General features: G+C 39.5%; 1 protein-coding gene across 2 annotated transcripts in view; it reads right to left on the minus strand.

The window, feature by feature from the left end:
- Positions 1-273: 273 nt before the first annotated feature.
- NFATC3 (nuclear factor of activated T cells 3) overlaps positions 274-14,775 on the minus strand; it is a 58,486-nt gene continuing 43,984 nt past the window's right edge. Inside the window, exons 10-11 of one of the 2 annotated variants that reach the window (XM_015873798.2) lie at positions 9,521-9,622; positions 274-3,658 (exon numbers count right to left, since the gene is read on the minus strand). In XM_015873798.2, coding sequence (XP_015729284.1) covers positions 3,534-3,658; positions 9,521-9,622 — 227 coding nt within the window. In that variant the 3' untranslated portion in view covers positions 274-3,533. The remainder of the gene's footprint in view (positions 3,659-9,520; positions 9,623-14,775) is intronic. The other variant, XM_015873799.2, reaches the window with a different exon arrangement.

Raw genomic sequence — 14,775 nt, forward strand, 5'->3', positions numbered from 1 at the left:
TCTCCTCACTGTTTATGATGCCTGCAAATAGGAAGTCATTATGAATTGTGGAAACTGGTTCTGTCCAAGCAGCCGGTCACTTGCTGTACATGTATGGGGATGAGCTGCTGAGCCCCATGCACTGCTTCAAAATCACCACCATTAACAGAGAAATAATACAACATGTTCTTCACTTCAGCTGCCGTGTGTGAGCGCAGCCATTACCGCTGCAGTGCAAGAAGGGAGTTCTCCCCGCTCTACAGACAGGGCTGCATTTAAATAAATGACACCACATTTGCATTCTTTTTATTTATTTCGACACTACGATTTAGGAGCCTAAATGCAAGTTCTTCCCTTTTATTTCAGCAAGTAGCACTGCAATCATAAGTTACAAAAATGTTTAAAATACAAAATGTACATGAAATTACAATACAAGGCTCTGTAAACATCTAGAACTTAATCTTTATTGTCCCATATTTTTAAATATAAAACTTCAATTTGAATGATTTCCGAACCTCGAGGAATGACATCCATTCTGAGTATCAAAAATAGAGTTTCAAAGCTCTGCTTGTATCAGGACAAAACAGTCATGTTCTTTTCATTCTTTGGTTTAAAAGGATGGCAGTTCCACTGACAAGGTAAAGTTTCGCTACAGAAGCAATGGCTACTTCATGTTATTTCAAACACAGAACTCCCTGCCCCATGGATTACAATAGTATCCCTTTTATTTCTTTAATGTCGATCTCTTTTGACCCTCCTTGCAGAAAAGCAACCCCATCTTTAAGGCTTTCCCTCGGGATAATCAAAATCACAAGTTTTGGAAGAGAAATCGGGAGGGAGAAAGGACTTAAGGGCAAGAAAGTGGATGCCAACAAAACATCAACAGTTGCCAGGTTCTGCTGTTTAATTAAATTTGCATAGTCCAATAGAGATCGTGTGCTTTTTATATCACTAAAATTATACAAGATAAACAGTCTTTACCTACATTATCACACAAGCTAAAATAAAATTAAGACCCTTGTATTGAAGCTTTTACAAGGCAAATACAAAACTGCTTTAGTATCCAAAGCTATATATATATTTTTTTTCATTTCGTTTTTAAATAGGAAAGCATCTATGTCTACAGGCATCAAGGTATTTAAAGGCATCAGAAAATTTAGTGCATAGCAACTCTGTATTGTATGGGCTCCTGTATTTTAGGTACAGTATGAATTCCAGCTACTTACTTGGAGAACTTGCAAGGAGAATCTGTACCAGTAGGATGAAGGAGTATAAATCCCATACAGTATGAAAAGCTTTTAAGTTAGAATTTTCCTACAAACAATGCTTAATGCAAAAGACCCGATAAATGATTGAAGACTGGAACATGCCTTGCCACCAGCACACAGTCTGAAGACAATTGCATAGCTTACCGTGGGGGTTTGGGTGCGTTTTGAACGTCAAAAACAAAAGTAGATGTATTTCTGAGCACGTCACCCCTTATCTGGGATCTTTACCACAAATGAGTAGAGGATGGAGTAAAGCACCATCGCTAAAGGACAGGTGTAACATCGCACCATTCAGGTCACAGCCCTGCCAATCTTTTACTTCAGTTCTTAAGATCTGCATCACTGAACAATACCTTCATTCACAAGGGGGACGCGTAATTCCCTGCAGTGCCCTTGCATTCAGCTGTTTGAAGTAACTACAAAACACCACTGCAGTAGCTTCAGGCTGGATTCTTAACAGGAGGGAACTGACAGGAGTTACAGCTGCACCTGCTTAGTGAATGGTCTAAAAAAGTACATAATTCAGCTTTCAATAAGATGTGATTATAGTTTAACGCTAGAACTTGCGTGCTGACTAAAATCTGGATGCAATGCTTTGCCCGCAAAAGGCTCAGAGTCTTTTCTGCTGTTTTCCAGCAAAATGCAACACTGGGAATCTGAATTTACTCTTCTGGCTGTGGGTATTGCAGTTTGGAACTGGGGCTGACTTTAAGACTTAAAATGTACTGTGATTTTATATATATATATATATATATTTTTTTAAAGAGCCTGTGATAATGTAGAGAATGGAGATGCATCCTCCGTGTGTGATGAGCTGATAAAAAGTCCACTGAGCATCTGAGATTCAGTACATTTCTCATCTTATTTGGCTGTGATTGTTGTACCCTGTATTTTCCATATCAGAAAGCTTTGTAAACTACCGTGTGTTGAGGGGGAGGGAACGTTTGTGGCCTAAGCAGGCAGTTTCAGATCCTCTCCTAGGTTCCTAATCATAGAGGCTCGAGATTTTAATAACTATGTAAACAGATTGTTTCAGCTGTATCAGACAATGTAGGTGAGGGTGGCGTATCCTTTGTGCAGCACCATTTACTGCTGCAGAGTCTTGTGCATTTCTTTGGTAGCTTATGCTTTACACATCTACATTTCAATGCGGGCAAGTGATGCTACTTCCTCACTAGTCACAGCAAATTACATTTTTGCAGACTGAGTTTACAAACAGTTTAAGGGACGGTATTCTCTCCTTAGGACTGTGAAGTGGCATGGTGAGGCTACAGCACGTAAAAGATACAGATGTGGTCAAATGATTTATTGCATGGAAAACTTGAATGCCACTGAACTGGTGACTTGAAAAACATATTCTGCAGGGTTACCAGGAACATTTGGATCCTCAGCAAACATAAAATCTCTCCTGTTATCTAACATGGCTTTGATGTTGCTGTTCTTTAACCTAAAATCCTACTTCTCAAATTTGATTACAAATGTAACTTTCTAAGAAAATCCTATTTCAAGGAGCCTGTGCTAAGAAAGTACAGGAAAATTATCCACAAAGTTATAAAAGTTAAATTTTGGAATGTCGTTTCTATCCCAACACTTTCATGATGGAATGGTCTTTTTGCAGCCTATCAAGTAACATTTTCAGTTTATAAACAAGTGCAGATCTACATTTGGCTTTGCTTCCTATGAGTCTAAGAAAGAAAACACTACAGTATTTGTATACACAATGGCTTCCATGGCATTGGCTTCAGATGACAGGTATGATCTGCCACTGGAAGATCGTAATAAAAAATAAAATAAAATTAAACAGTATAAGCTTAAAGGCTTTCCAAAATGACCAAAAGGTGTTAACAAATCATCAGTTACAAACTACGCTATTGCTAAGGGAAAGCAGCACACTGAAGATGTGTATTAAATCTTTCTCCACATTCAGTACTGTGAATATTATAAGAGCAAACTAACATCTCCACACATTTGAAGCACTTATAATATAAAAGTATTCTATCTCAATGCAAAAAGCAAAGCTTATTTGTATCTTTAAAACAGTTAAAAGTATCTGGTGTAGATTGTGTCCGTATTAAGAAGTCTCTTTACAGCATCCGATGAACTATAATTATAAATGCTCTGTCTCTACATCAAAAATGTAACCCACTAAAAGGGCTTTGCAAGGATCCACTGTTCCAGTTCATAAAGGCCACAGAGTTGGAAGCACAGTAAATCTAAAGAGGAAGAGGACGAAGAGTATTCAGAGAGACTGAAGTTTTCATGGATGTTTAGCTGTAAGCTTATCTGTTACTGGATTCCATCAGATATTCTTGTCTCCAAAGATCCAGGGCACGTACGTGGAGACTGGGTGGCCACTGTTGTTCCGTGTGACACTGAGATCTGTGACATATCTCTTCCTATGATCTCATTTACTAAAAAAAGAAAGGAAAAAAGGCTGTCTTTATGCTTTTCAAAGCACACGACTTATCAGTCCATCCCGTTTAGGAAGAAGTATTGCAATGCTAAGCCTTGATGCAGTAAATTAACAGGATGAATCAGGACACCAACTTTGGTAATGGTTAAACACAGATGTAATCCTTGTCAGAATCTCTGTAACACTTGCAGAAAACCAGCAAATGTATATTCATGAGAACCAGGTCAATAAAGGCACAGTGCAGGTCAGGTTAATATGGGCTCCTTAGTACTTTGTGTTGATAGAGTTACAGGCACAATTACCAACCCCAGGCTCTCTAAAGCTACTTATAGAACTTCCTCAGAACTTGGGTGCTGTTAATGCATTGTTATTATTTTTTAAACTACACACTGATTTAATTGGCCAGTTTTCTGAACGTTTGTGTTTCTAATGCTGCAGTAACAACAATGGTCAGCTTTTCTACAGTGAAGGATTAATACTGACTAATATGCACATCAGTTCAGTGTTTTGTGTCACAGTAGAATATCTCTCACTCAGCAAGAAACAGAATACACCAAGTTACTGTAATAGAAGAAATACCTCTGGTATGAATGTGTTTGGTTCTTCTGAAAGGATACGTATAATATATATATATCATATATCCTCTTGTTGAATAATGACCACTCCTAGTGTAAGAGGACATTATTTTTGTACCTAAAGGTATTATGCTCCATCAGTTTCTGCCAGTGCACTTGTTGGCTTGCCCCAAGGGACCCCAACAGCTATTAGTTACTGCACAAATCAAACAGTGCAGATGTTCAGCTAATGTTCAGTTCCAACAACAAGCAACACAGCTGAATCCTTATCTTTGGAAATTGTTAGGCTTCAAGTTACTTCATGTTTTGATATATCTTCTATGTAGTGTGTGTGTGTGTGTGTATATGGTAGGCAACATCAGAACAAAGCAGTCTGTACTCTTAAAACACCTTGTAGCTCCTGCAGTGTTTGCTATCTGAATAACATGTGGCTGTATGGTAGTAAGCTTTCTGGAAATGACATTATATCATGAAAACAATAACTGGCCACGTGGAGTGTTATTTGCCAAGTCTCTGCGTAGTTCATTACATAAAGTATTAAAGTTACTGGTCAGTTTGTAGTTATTATTTTTTTACACTATCTGTTTCTACCTTAACCTTTTCCTTAATCTAGGTGTGATAGCTCTGTCATGTTACATATCTTGTTGTTACAGAACTTTTTGGCAGTTTTTAGCTTGATGCAAAGACAGATTTGTCTGTAAGGAACAAAGGGGTAAGGGGATGCCTGCAAACTCCCAAGTCTTTGCAGCGATTTCAGTTCTGTACATACGATGGTAAAAATGCTTCAGAGATGGCTCAGACTGCAGAAGGCAGCAGCCCGGCTGCCAGGTTTGAGGCAACCAGGTGAGGCTGTTCTGGGAGCTGCACACTGATGGGTTCAGTGAGGCACAAAGCTGCTGCCATGCTGGCTGTGCCCTGCATACTTTTGAGTAGTGCAAGGGTTGAATGGGGACAGTGGGGGGTCCCTGTCCAGCATGCTGGCTATTAGATGGAGAGTGGGCATTTAAATCAGGAAAGCAGATTTTCTAGAGGAGGCTGGTTTTTAGAAGCCTCATTAAAAAACAAACAAACAAACAAAAAAAACCCTATTGCTGTATAAAAGTCATATTGAATTAGGGAGCTTGGAAATCCTTTGGAATGGCTCACTGAAGATGTGTACAATTCAGGGCAGCAAATGATGAGATACTCAGCTATATCTACATGGCATTATCGTAGAATGGTTTGGGTTGGAAGGGACCTTTAAGATCTAGTTCCAACCTCCTCGCTGTAGGCAGGGACACCTCCCACTAGACCAGGTTGATCAAAGACCCTTCCAGCCTGGCACTGAAAGCCTTCATGGAGGGGCATTCAAAACTTCTCTGGGCAAACTGGTCCACTATCTTACAACCTTCACTGTACTGAATTTCTTCCTGATATCTAGGCTAAATCTACACTCTTCCAGTTTAAAGCCATTTCTGTTATCCTGTCACTATTTGCCCCTATAGAAAGTCCTTCCCTAGCTTTCCTGTAGGCAATCATAATTGCCTAACTGTGCAGTAGTATGAATTAAGACAGTTTAAAAGGCAAATCCTGTAATTAGTAAGAAGAGCTGAAGTCTGTGCGGAAATGTACAGAACTAAAGGTAAAAATCCCGTGCTTCCCTTCTGTATTATTTTTTGAGAAAATACTAAAGGCTAAATTAATTATCCAAGGGTCAGTATTCAGATGCATGACATGCTGCCTTCCTCCACAGAGAATCAATGTTACCACAGAACCTTTACTTGTCTGTGATTAAAACTGAACACTTAAATTCAGGAGTGTAACTACAGACTTTCTATAAGGCTGGCTACTAAAACTTCTTATGTGACCAGTTGGGATGGGAAGGCTATTTTGTCAGTCCAGAGAGAGGCCAGAGCTGACAATGGTTTGTTTATTATTTTAATATAAACACATGCACTTATTTTTAATAACATTTCCTTTCTTCCTCCAACAAAAGCTTCCTGGGGAAGGCTGCTGAGCTCACTCAGGATTCAGCAATAGTGCTCTCAAGTATGTTCTTAAAGTTCTGTGGTCTGTCTGCCAGCTTCACATATGGTTTGTAGCTTACAATTCTGTTGTCCTTCTGAGGTGGGCCAATCTCATGAGAGTTAATATGGCAGGGAACAGGACCTTGACTCTCCTTTTAACTACCTTTTTTCCCCTGAATGAAGCTTTGCCTGTTTGGTACGTTTCTTGCCTGGTGATCTGACTGCTAATCCAGACCTCTGCTCACTAAAGATGAGGAATTAGAAATAGTTTACATATAAATAATTATAGGAATCCAGCTAATATTTAGTACTCTTGTGTGCGTGAACAATCTACACTGCTGGTCTTGGAGTACTGACTGGATCAGACTTAGAACAAACAAACAGAGCAGCAGCACACACTACAATTCGCACTACCAAAGTGATAACTGTGTTCTAATAACTCATTTATCAAATATAGCATGGCTCAAAATGCACTGCGTTTTGATTCCTGGTCTTATCAGACAGCTGATAAAAGCTATTGCTCCAGATGTAAGCTGTGTGAACAGCCAGAGCATTAATGAAGATGTGCTAAATTGCTGCAATTTGCCATCCAGAATTCGTAAATAAACTAAATGTAAGTTGTACAGCTCAGCCAGTTGTGCAATGACACAGCCAGGGGGAGTAATGCTTACAGCTGTTCCCATGCAGATGTGTCCTGTGTGCTGTACTGACGTCAGAGGAGAAATTCTCACCTTTGAAAATCATCTGCATTAGCTGGTTTGAGCAGAAGGGATTTTCTTTTGTTACAAAACACAGCAATAGTGTAAGCATAAGTACTTTTTAAGAACAGGTTGTGCATTTGGATGAGTTTTTTAAAACAATCTTGAAGAAATTACAGTAACAAGTTCTCAAAAGAGAAGAAATCAGTCCTTTTAACATATTTGTAAGGTCTACCTCCCCCCCACCCCTCCCCCCTTTTCTTCTGTCTGTTTTACAGCATCACTTTATGGCACACCTGCACCATCTTACTAAGGATGCTTCTTATTGGTAATGCAACATGTTTAGATGTAAACCCTGAGACAAGTGTTTTCAGTGCCATAATCAGAAGTGTAATCACATTCTCTTTAGATATAATGTCAGCCAAAAACTGGCACCTGCCTAAGTTGTTCTAACCGCAGTTCCTGATTTCTGTGAGTGCTGAGAGAGAAATGTTTCATACAGGAATACAGTAAATCATTCCTGGACCGTAAAGGCCTTTCTGCTAACAATGCAAGCAGCCTCCTTTCCCCTGCAGGAAGCTGGTAATCTGGGATTGGCATCCATACTGTCTGTAGGACAAGACAGTCTCTGTAACAAGCGGTTGCCAAGCATTTCAGGTCTTCATAGGTCAAAAATACTTCTGTGGAGGACTATCAGGAAACCAGTTCAGATTAAGAACTATTAATGTAAAGGGCAACAGTAAAGACCAAAGGAAAAACAGGAATAAACACACAGTAATGTGTCCCCACAGTGTTCACCAGGCTCCAAAATGTGTCTGCCTTAGGGAGTTCCAGAGACTGTGTACTTTGTGCTTACCAATTTTATCTGCATTTTAATCTCACTGGTCTTCTGGGTCTGTGCAAAATTCTGACATGCACAACATTCTGAAGCATCTCCCTTCTGAAGCTTAACTGCATACAGCCATTCAGACTGTAATTACTGGCACTGGACTTGCTATGTGATTTGTTTTTTTATGTAGTGTGAACACTTTTGTCATTTGCTTTCCCAAGATGATGTTTTATGTTACCCTTTCAAATCATTGATTCTGTCATTTTCTATTCCTTTCCCTCATTCGTTCTCCTGGCCAGAAAGCCAGACTGATTCACTCTAGCTTCTGTTCCACATCCTTGAGTGGTCTAGTTGATCTTTGCTGAAATGCTCCCAACAACTGTATGCATCTAATTCTCGTGTGACACCAGAGAGGGCAGAAGGGGACAAGATGTAGGCACACGGTTTACACAGCAGTGTATTCTTCTCTGCTCATTTCATAATCGTTCCTCGCATTTACTCATCCTTATAATAGAACCGTGAATGTTTTCATAGAAGTGTCCTCTTTGAATTTAAGGCTGCTTTATATGAAAATAGTTCAATGACAAGATGACTGCCTGTATGGAATATAGACAGTTTTGCCTTTTCACCTCTTCCCACTCCCATAATTTCCCATCCTTTTAGTAGTTCGGGGTTCAGCACAGTAATTCTGAAGCTATGCTCTTTCAGATTTAAAGTTGGAAGCAGGATCTGTAAGCATCCACCCAGCTGACTGATTGCTCACTTATCTGACACTGGGCATTCCTTAAGTTACAGACCATTCTACTGACATTCATGTGTAAATATTAGTTTCCATTTGGCACTCTGAGTTGTAGCTACTTACCTTACTGATTGCCTTCTGACAAGTAACGCAGAACTGAGTTCTGAGAGTAAATTGTGTAAGAGTCTTAATAAGACTACTTAGGTTCACCAAGTGTTAACAGTCCTAAATTGAATGTACACTTACAGGTATTACCCTTTAAATTATTTGGGGAAAAGTAAAATGTGTTTGTGTGTGTGTGTGTGTGTACATGCATACATATATGTGCATTTATTTATTTAAAGGGGTAAGATGGTTCTTTGGCATTGTGGGCATGTTTGTAATAAGGTGAAAAACACTTATGAAAAATGACTATAGACACGAATGTGATCAGTAAGCTACTCGTCAATTTCTAATACCACTACTAAGTCACAGTGCATAATCATCTTGTTTATATGTGAAATGAAGAAGCTGATGACATCCTAAAGCAAATTCAGGTGATCATTCCAAATGCAGCACACATTCAACTAGAATTCTTTCCATAAAATCTGTATTTTTGGTACTTAAACTGGTAGCATGTGCCACTGCGTTCCATGTACTTTAACTGACATTGCTTTGTATCTATAAAATAAAGGAGAAACACTCAAAGTTTCTCAGTTAGCTGATCTGGCCACTCTACCACCTTGGCTTTATTAGGCTTAAAATGTTCATATCCTTCTGTTACCTTCCTAGATTCTACAGCACTCAGGAAGTTCTGTGGCAGCTAAATATGCTTCAGGTGGAGGCTTTTACTCTGTTAAGCGTACTCCTGGTTCACGACTTCCAGCTATTTCAGAGTGCATGTGTCCAGTTATAGCAATACTGAAGTACTACGTTGTGCTTTTCACTTGCATGTGTTAGGACTATTAAAACACTTTCCCCTCTTCTTTGTGCTCCAATTTTAAACATTGAAGCATTTTCATAAGCAGACTCACCCTCTAGATTTTCCACATAGGAGTTGGACATGAGTGCTGAATGTTGAGTCCATTTCTCTGTTGAACCTGATGGCTGGTATTCCAGGTCAGAGATAAAACTGTCTGTGTCAGAGAAGAAGACAGACATAACTACTGACTGGACTAAACCAAGAAGTTACAGTTCACTCAACCAGGAAGTGACGTTCAGTTTTCTTTTAATATCACTAACTTTCAATACCCAGTTTCATCCACAATTACTACATACGTTGACATAAATATCTATTTATAAATTGTCAATTGTCATTATTTTTCAATTTGTAGCCAGAGCCATAAAGGAAATGTTGATATTTTTCCATGTGTGCCTAATGTTATACTAGATAAACTTCAATTAGTATTTGCATTAGAGCATTCCTCTTGCAGTTTTCTCAATTTGCTTTACTTAGTGTGGTGAAGTTAACAGCGCTTAAGCCTCCTGACAGCACCTCTGCTGAACATGGTAGGCAAAACAGTGCTAGTCAGTAAAACCTTTGTTTTTATTTCTCTTATTCTTTAAGCGAAGGAACTCGTTGCTGTGAACAGCTGTCAGCTTTTCCTTACTTGTCAGACTGAGTGTTTTGCTCAAGGTGTTGCTCTTCAGTCAGCTGGGTCGCAAAGTTTGAAGTGCAGGAAAACAAAGTGTTATCTCTGTGTAGGTGGCTCTAGCAGACAGAGGCAATGTGAGAAACTAAGGAGGTGTTTAAAGCATAAAGTTGCATATATATTTGGAGAGGAAGTGGAAAGCTTGATCTGTATTCTGAAGAAATGTCCGCTGCCATTATTAAGGACAGGATATTAAGCAGAGTATTTTTGCACTGACTCTAGTGGAACCAGCAGGACAGTGCCATTTAAATACAGATCGGATAAATCCAGGGAGATAAGCAGTAAATTGCCTGTGGATGAAACAAATTAATTTGTACAAAGAATCTTCTCAAGCTCAGGCTTTAAAAGGAGCAGACAATAAACACACGGTTAACAGTGGAATTAATTAGGTCTTTAAGTTGCATCTGCGCCTTAAAGTTGTCACAGTTTGTACAATAGGGGTTGTCTGTCACTCTACCAGAGAAAGATGACTGAGTAAACTTTTCCTAATTATTTTAATGCACTGGAAGGTTTCAAGTTATTTAAGTGTTCTAACAAAATGGATGACAGTTCTGAGTTCTTACTCTAAGAAATTCCTGACAAGATGCGTTGCAGGTAGCACACATAACAAGTCTCCTGCCAACACACTTGGAATGGAGCATGCTTTTGCCTCAATACTTGTTACTTGTGAAATGTGGTACACGAAGCAAGAGCCTGTTAAAGTGCACAATATCGCATACGGACAGAACCTGAGGTACCAGTCAAAAACACGTTAGAAATATCTTTCTATCTCATCATTTTACAAACATTTCAGAAGGGTTTTCTGTATTTAAATAATGTTAGAATGTATTTTGTATGTGAAGAACATAACACTGGACTTAAAACTTTTCAATTTAAATGGAATCAAGACTGATGCATTGTAGGTGCACCCATTCATGAGTAGAAGCAGGCAGACCAAGAAGTATATGGAGTTCTACCATTGGCTTTTCAGTATCTCTTCCTACAGGTGTCAAGCAGCTTAGTTTTTTTGTAGCACTAATTAGAAGCTCATATATGCTTTACCACCATGAACTGAAAGGAGGTATGGGTAGTGCTGTTTCTAGAACTGTAGATCCCGAAAGCTATCAAATGTATGACTGGTTTGTGCAGTGCTGCTGTTGTAAGTAGCACAGACTGGATGTCTTTATACTCTTTGCAAAGGAAGCCTGTCTATAGCAGACTGTATAAACTGCTTAGGCTTGGTAGCATTGCTGCATCTACCCATGAGTTTGTATTTGCAAAGACAAGTCAGTGAATTGGTGTATTTACAGATGGAAAGAGCTTCAGTAAACTTCAAAGAACATTAGAGACAGATTGCAGCACATGCTCCCTTGAATATAAGCTGCCTTTTGTCAACTCCAGATATCAGCTGCATTTCTAATCAGCTGTTACATCATACTGGTTAGTGCTGGGTATGGAGCCTCATTTAGACTTCCCACAACCAGCAAGTAATAGGGTGTCAGCTTTCCCTCCAGAAAAACAAAAAGCAGCTGTCAGGCCATACTTAACCCTCAGCCCTCCCTGCCGTGCAGCAGCCAGCTGTGACTCTGGTTTGTGATCAAAGACAGGCACATGGAAGCACACGTTTGGAATAGCAAACTACCAAGGCACAGTGAGCTGCCTTGTGTGTTACTACTTCAAGTGACAGAATGAGCTCACTTTAGAAATCTCAGGTTTAACACCAGCTTTACTAAGTGATTCTTCTTAAACTTATTTAACCAGGATGTAAGAAGCGTTAAGAAGAGTAGAGTCCTTCACAGGCACATAACAGCTGTACAGCGTGTGCACACACCTTTGGCCTGCACTCACAGCACAAGTTGTAGTTACTTTGTGCAATAACAGAATCTCTGTGCATGCCATGGTTATGTCACACTCTGCATTTAAATGAATTGGCTTTGCTATGATATATAAGTCACATGACTGCCTCTTTCAAGCAAGAAAATGAGTTTAATACAGTCAGCATCATGCGTGAGTCTTAGAGCTGCGCTGTGGAGAGCAGTGCAGTGTCTAAGTGTGTTTTTACCAGTGTTGTAAAGACATGTCTAACTCCTTCCAGTTTTGTGACTGTTGGCAGTATCTGCACCATGGTGTATGTGGAGTATTTGCATTCCCAAAGTAAGTTTCTAACCTCTTCTTATTCTTAAATGGGGACCTTTTTGTGGTGATACAATTAGGTGTTCTTACATGAGTTATGAGGCATCTTGCAGCTATCTGAGACACATGGGAAAATTCTCACAATATTAACCTGCTGATGGTTTATCCAGACAACTTAATGCACTATCAGTCTACAACTGACCATCTAAAAAGATACTGTTCTGGCATCAATTTTATGAATATAGTTAACAACTCCAGTAGGATATATGGTCATAACATCCTTTAACTGCTGACAACCACAGACAGACAACATCCTTTCATTTCTCCTCATCATTCCAACCTTTTCCTTTCAATCGAATACTGTCTGGATCTTTCTTCCTTTCATTCTTAATTAAAACTAGCACATTTCCATACATTTTTTTTCCCTACCATCTTGTTCAGCCTCAGGATGTCATTGAAGAAGTCCATAAGCTTATGAGGAGGACTGAGGGCTGCTCCAAAAGTAATGCCTCCTATTACATTAGCCCACAAGGTAATTGGCAGATGCTGGTGGTGAGGCAGTAAAGGCTGAACCCTCCATTACATTTTGTTGCTGTGTGACAGATTGCAGCAGAGGGACAGCCTGACAAAATGGCATCTGACATGGAAGTGTAAAGGAAGCAAAGGTGTGTCCATTGAATTCCTACTCCATACAGAAAATTGGCACTCGGTGGCATTCACTGATGCATCTGAATACTCATAGATACTGACCAGAGGATGTGAGCACAGTGAGGTAGTGGGTGATGTGTTTTCAGCAGTGGCAGCAGCAACAGTGTCTCACTTCCATTGGTGCATGTTTTTATGAGCGTTGTATGCAGGCACCTGCTCACTGCTGACAAAAATGCACAGCTAATGGTTGTGAGTGCTGAGCAGCAGTGTCATGCAGCTGAGAACCTGCTCTATCAAATGCTGTTATCGTGCTCTTTGTATCTGTTGTAGCTTCCATGAAAACTAAAGGAGGCGTTACTTTCAGAGCAACCTGTGTAGAACTGTATATTGTTTTATTGCAATATTGTATCTAATATGTAGAATACAAGGAAAGATGGTATTTAAACACAACCTTGATGAACTAGTCTAATTTTCTGAATGGCATTTAGCACTGCGAGCATTCTGTGGGTTCTGCATACATTGCAGGCTGCAGTTCTTGCCACAACTATCCAGGTCAAGGCATGCTGCAAAATGCAACAGGTTGTTCTGGCATTTGGTATTCCTTGTGTTACTGTAGACCTTGACTGCTTTGCTGTGCAGGAAGCTGCTTAAATTAGTAACTGTTAATTCATAGGTTTTATTTAGATATAGAGGAATATCACAGTCATTCTTCAAAATTTCCTCGCTAGTTATTGCTATGAAGGTTCAACTACAGCTTGTACAGAAGTTAAGCTGAAGCAAAAAGCTACCTGTAATGATCTATTCTGGCCTTTACCAGAAGATCTTTGGTCTGAGCTTCCAAGCAAGAGAGCTGACTGACTAGAGATATATAACAGAACTATTATAATGAATGAATGCAAGTGGCTTAGAATTCTACATGGCACACATCTGACAGAGCCAAATCATTGCTTTATGTACACAAAGCTGTTAGAGGATTTCTACTTATGATTTATAATAAATCCACGTACTAGATGTTCTGATCTCCTGCTTGAAGTAACAGAGATGTAATGAGTAACAGAATGTTAGAGGATTAGCAGAAGGTCATCCTGAGTTGCTGAATACAGCCTAACATAATACCTTAAAATGGTTAAATTCAGTTGTTAGACATATCATCTCTGTAGGAAAAAGCCATGAAATACAAGGTAAAACTGCTCCTAAACTGTAAAACAAACTTATATTCTTGGAAGATCATCACTATTAGAATAGCTTGAAATCTAGAACTCGACAGTGTGATAGGCAAACTGCCACAGTGGAAGTTGTTTTGTTTGTGTTTTAAAGTGAAAAAATTAACAGGGCCTCATCAGACAAGGAGATTGAAGGCAACTTTGACTAATGTTTTTCTCATTGTAAAGAAATGGGTCCTCTATTAGATGATTCCACAACAGAACACAGAATGGACCACATATACAGGAAAGGGCTGAAACGACCAACTGTTGCAGCTTTCTTGTTTACATTTGCTTGCAGCCCTAAATATTCTGCTACCTATCCAGGGAAATGTCAGCCTGGGAAGATGGGCAGAGAAAGGACTTAATGCAGGCTGCTAAAGGAAGGAGGGGAGAAGGTGGAGAAAGGAATGGGACAAATAAAGTGTAGGAAGCTGCTCTTATGCGGTGCCATCAGCTTGTGTAGAAGGACTACTGGAAAGTCCTTAGCAGGAAAAGATGTTTTCATAATGCCTTTTATGTAGCAGCCCAAAATACATGTTACTTGTAATTTGTGTAATCCAGGTAAATGATCTGCTTTCCAATTCTGAAAGCTTTTTTCACTCAGTTTGAAGAGGGCCTCACTCGTGCTATGGGCAAAGGAACAGAACTGAACTAAAACAGCGCTCTGTTCTG

The sequence above is a fragment of the Coturnix japonica genome, chromosome 11, assembly GCF_001577835.2.
Source record: "Coturnix japonica isolate 7356 chromosome 11, Coturnix japonica 2.1, whole genome shotgun sequence".
Classification (NCBI taxonomy): Eukaryota; Metazoa; Chordata; class Aves; order Galliformes; family Phasianidae; genus Coturnix; species Coturnix japonica.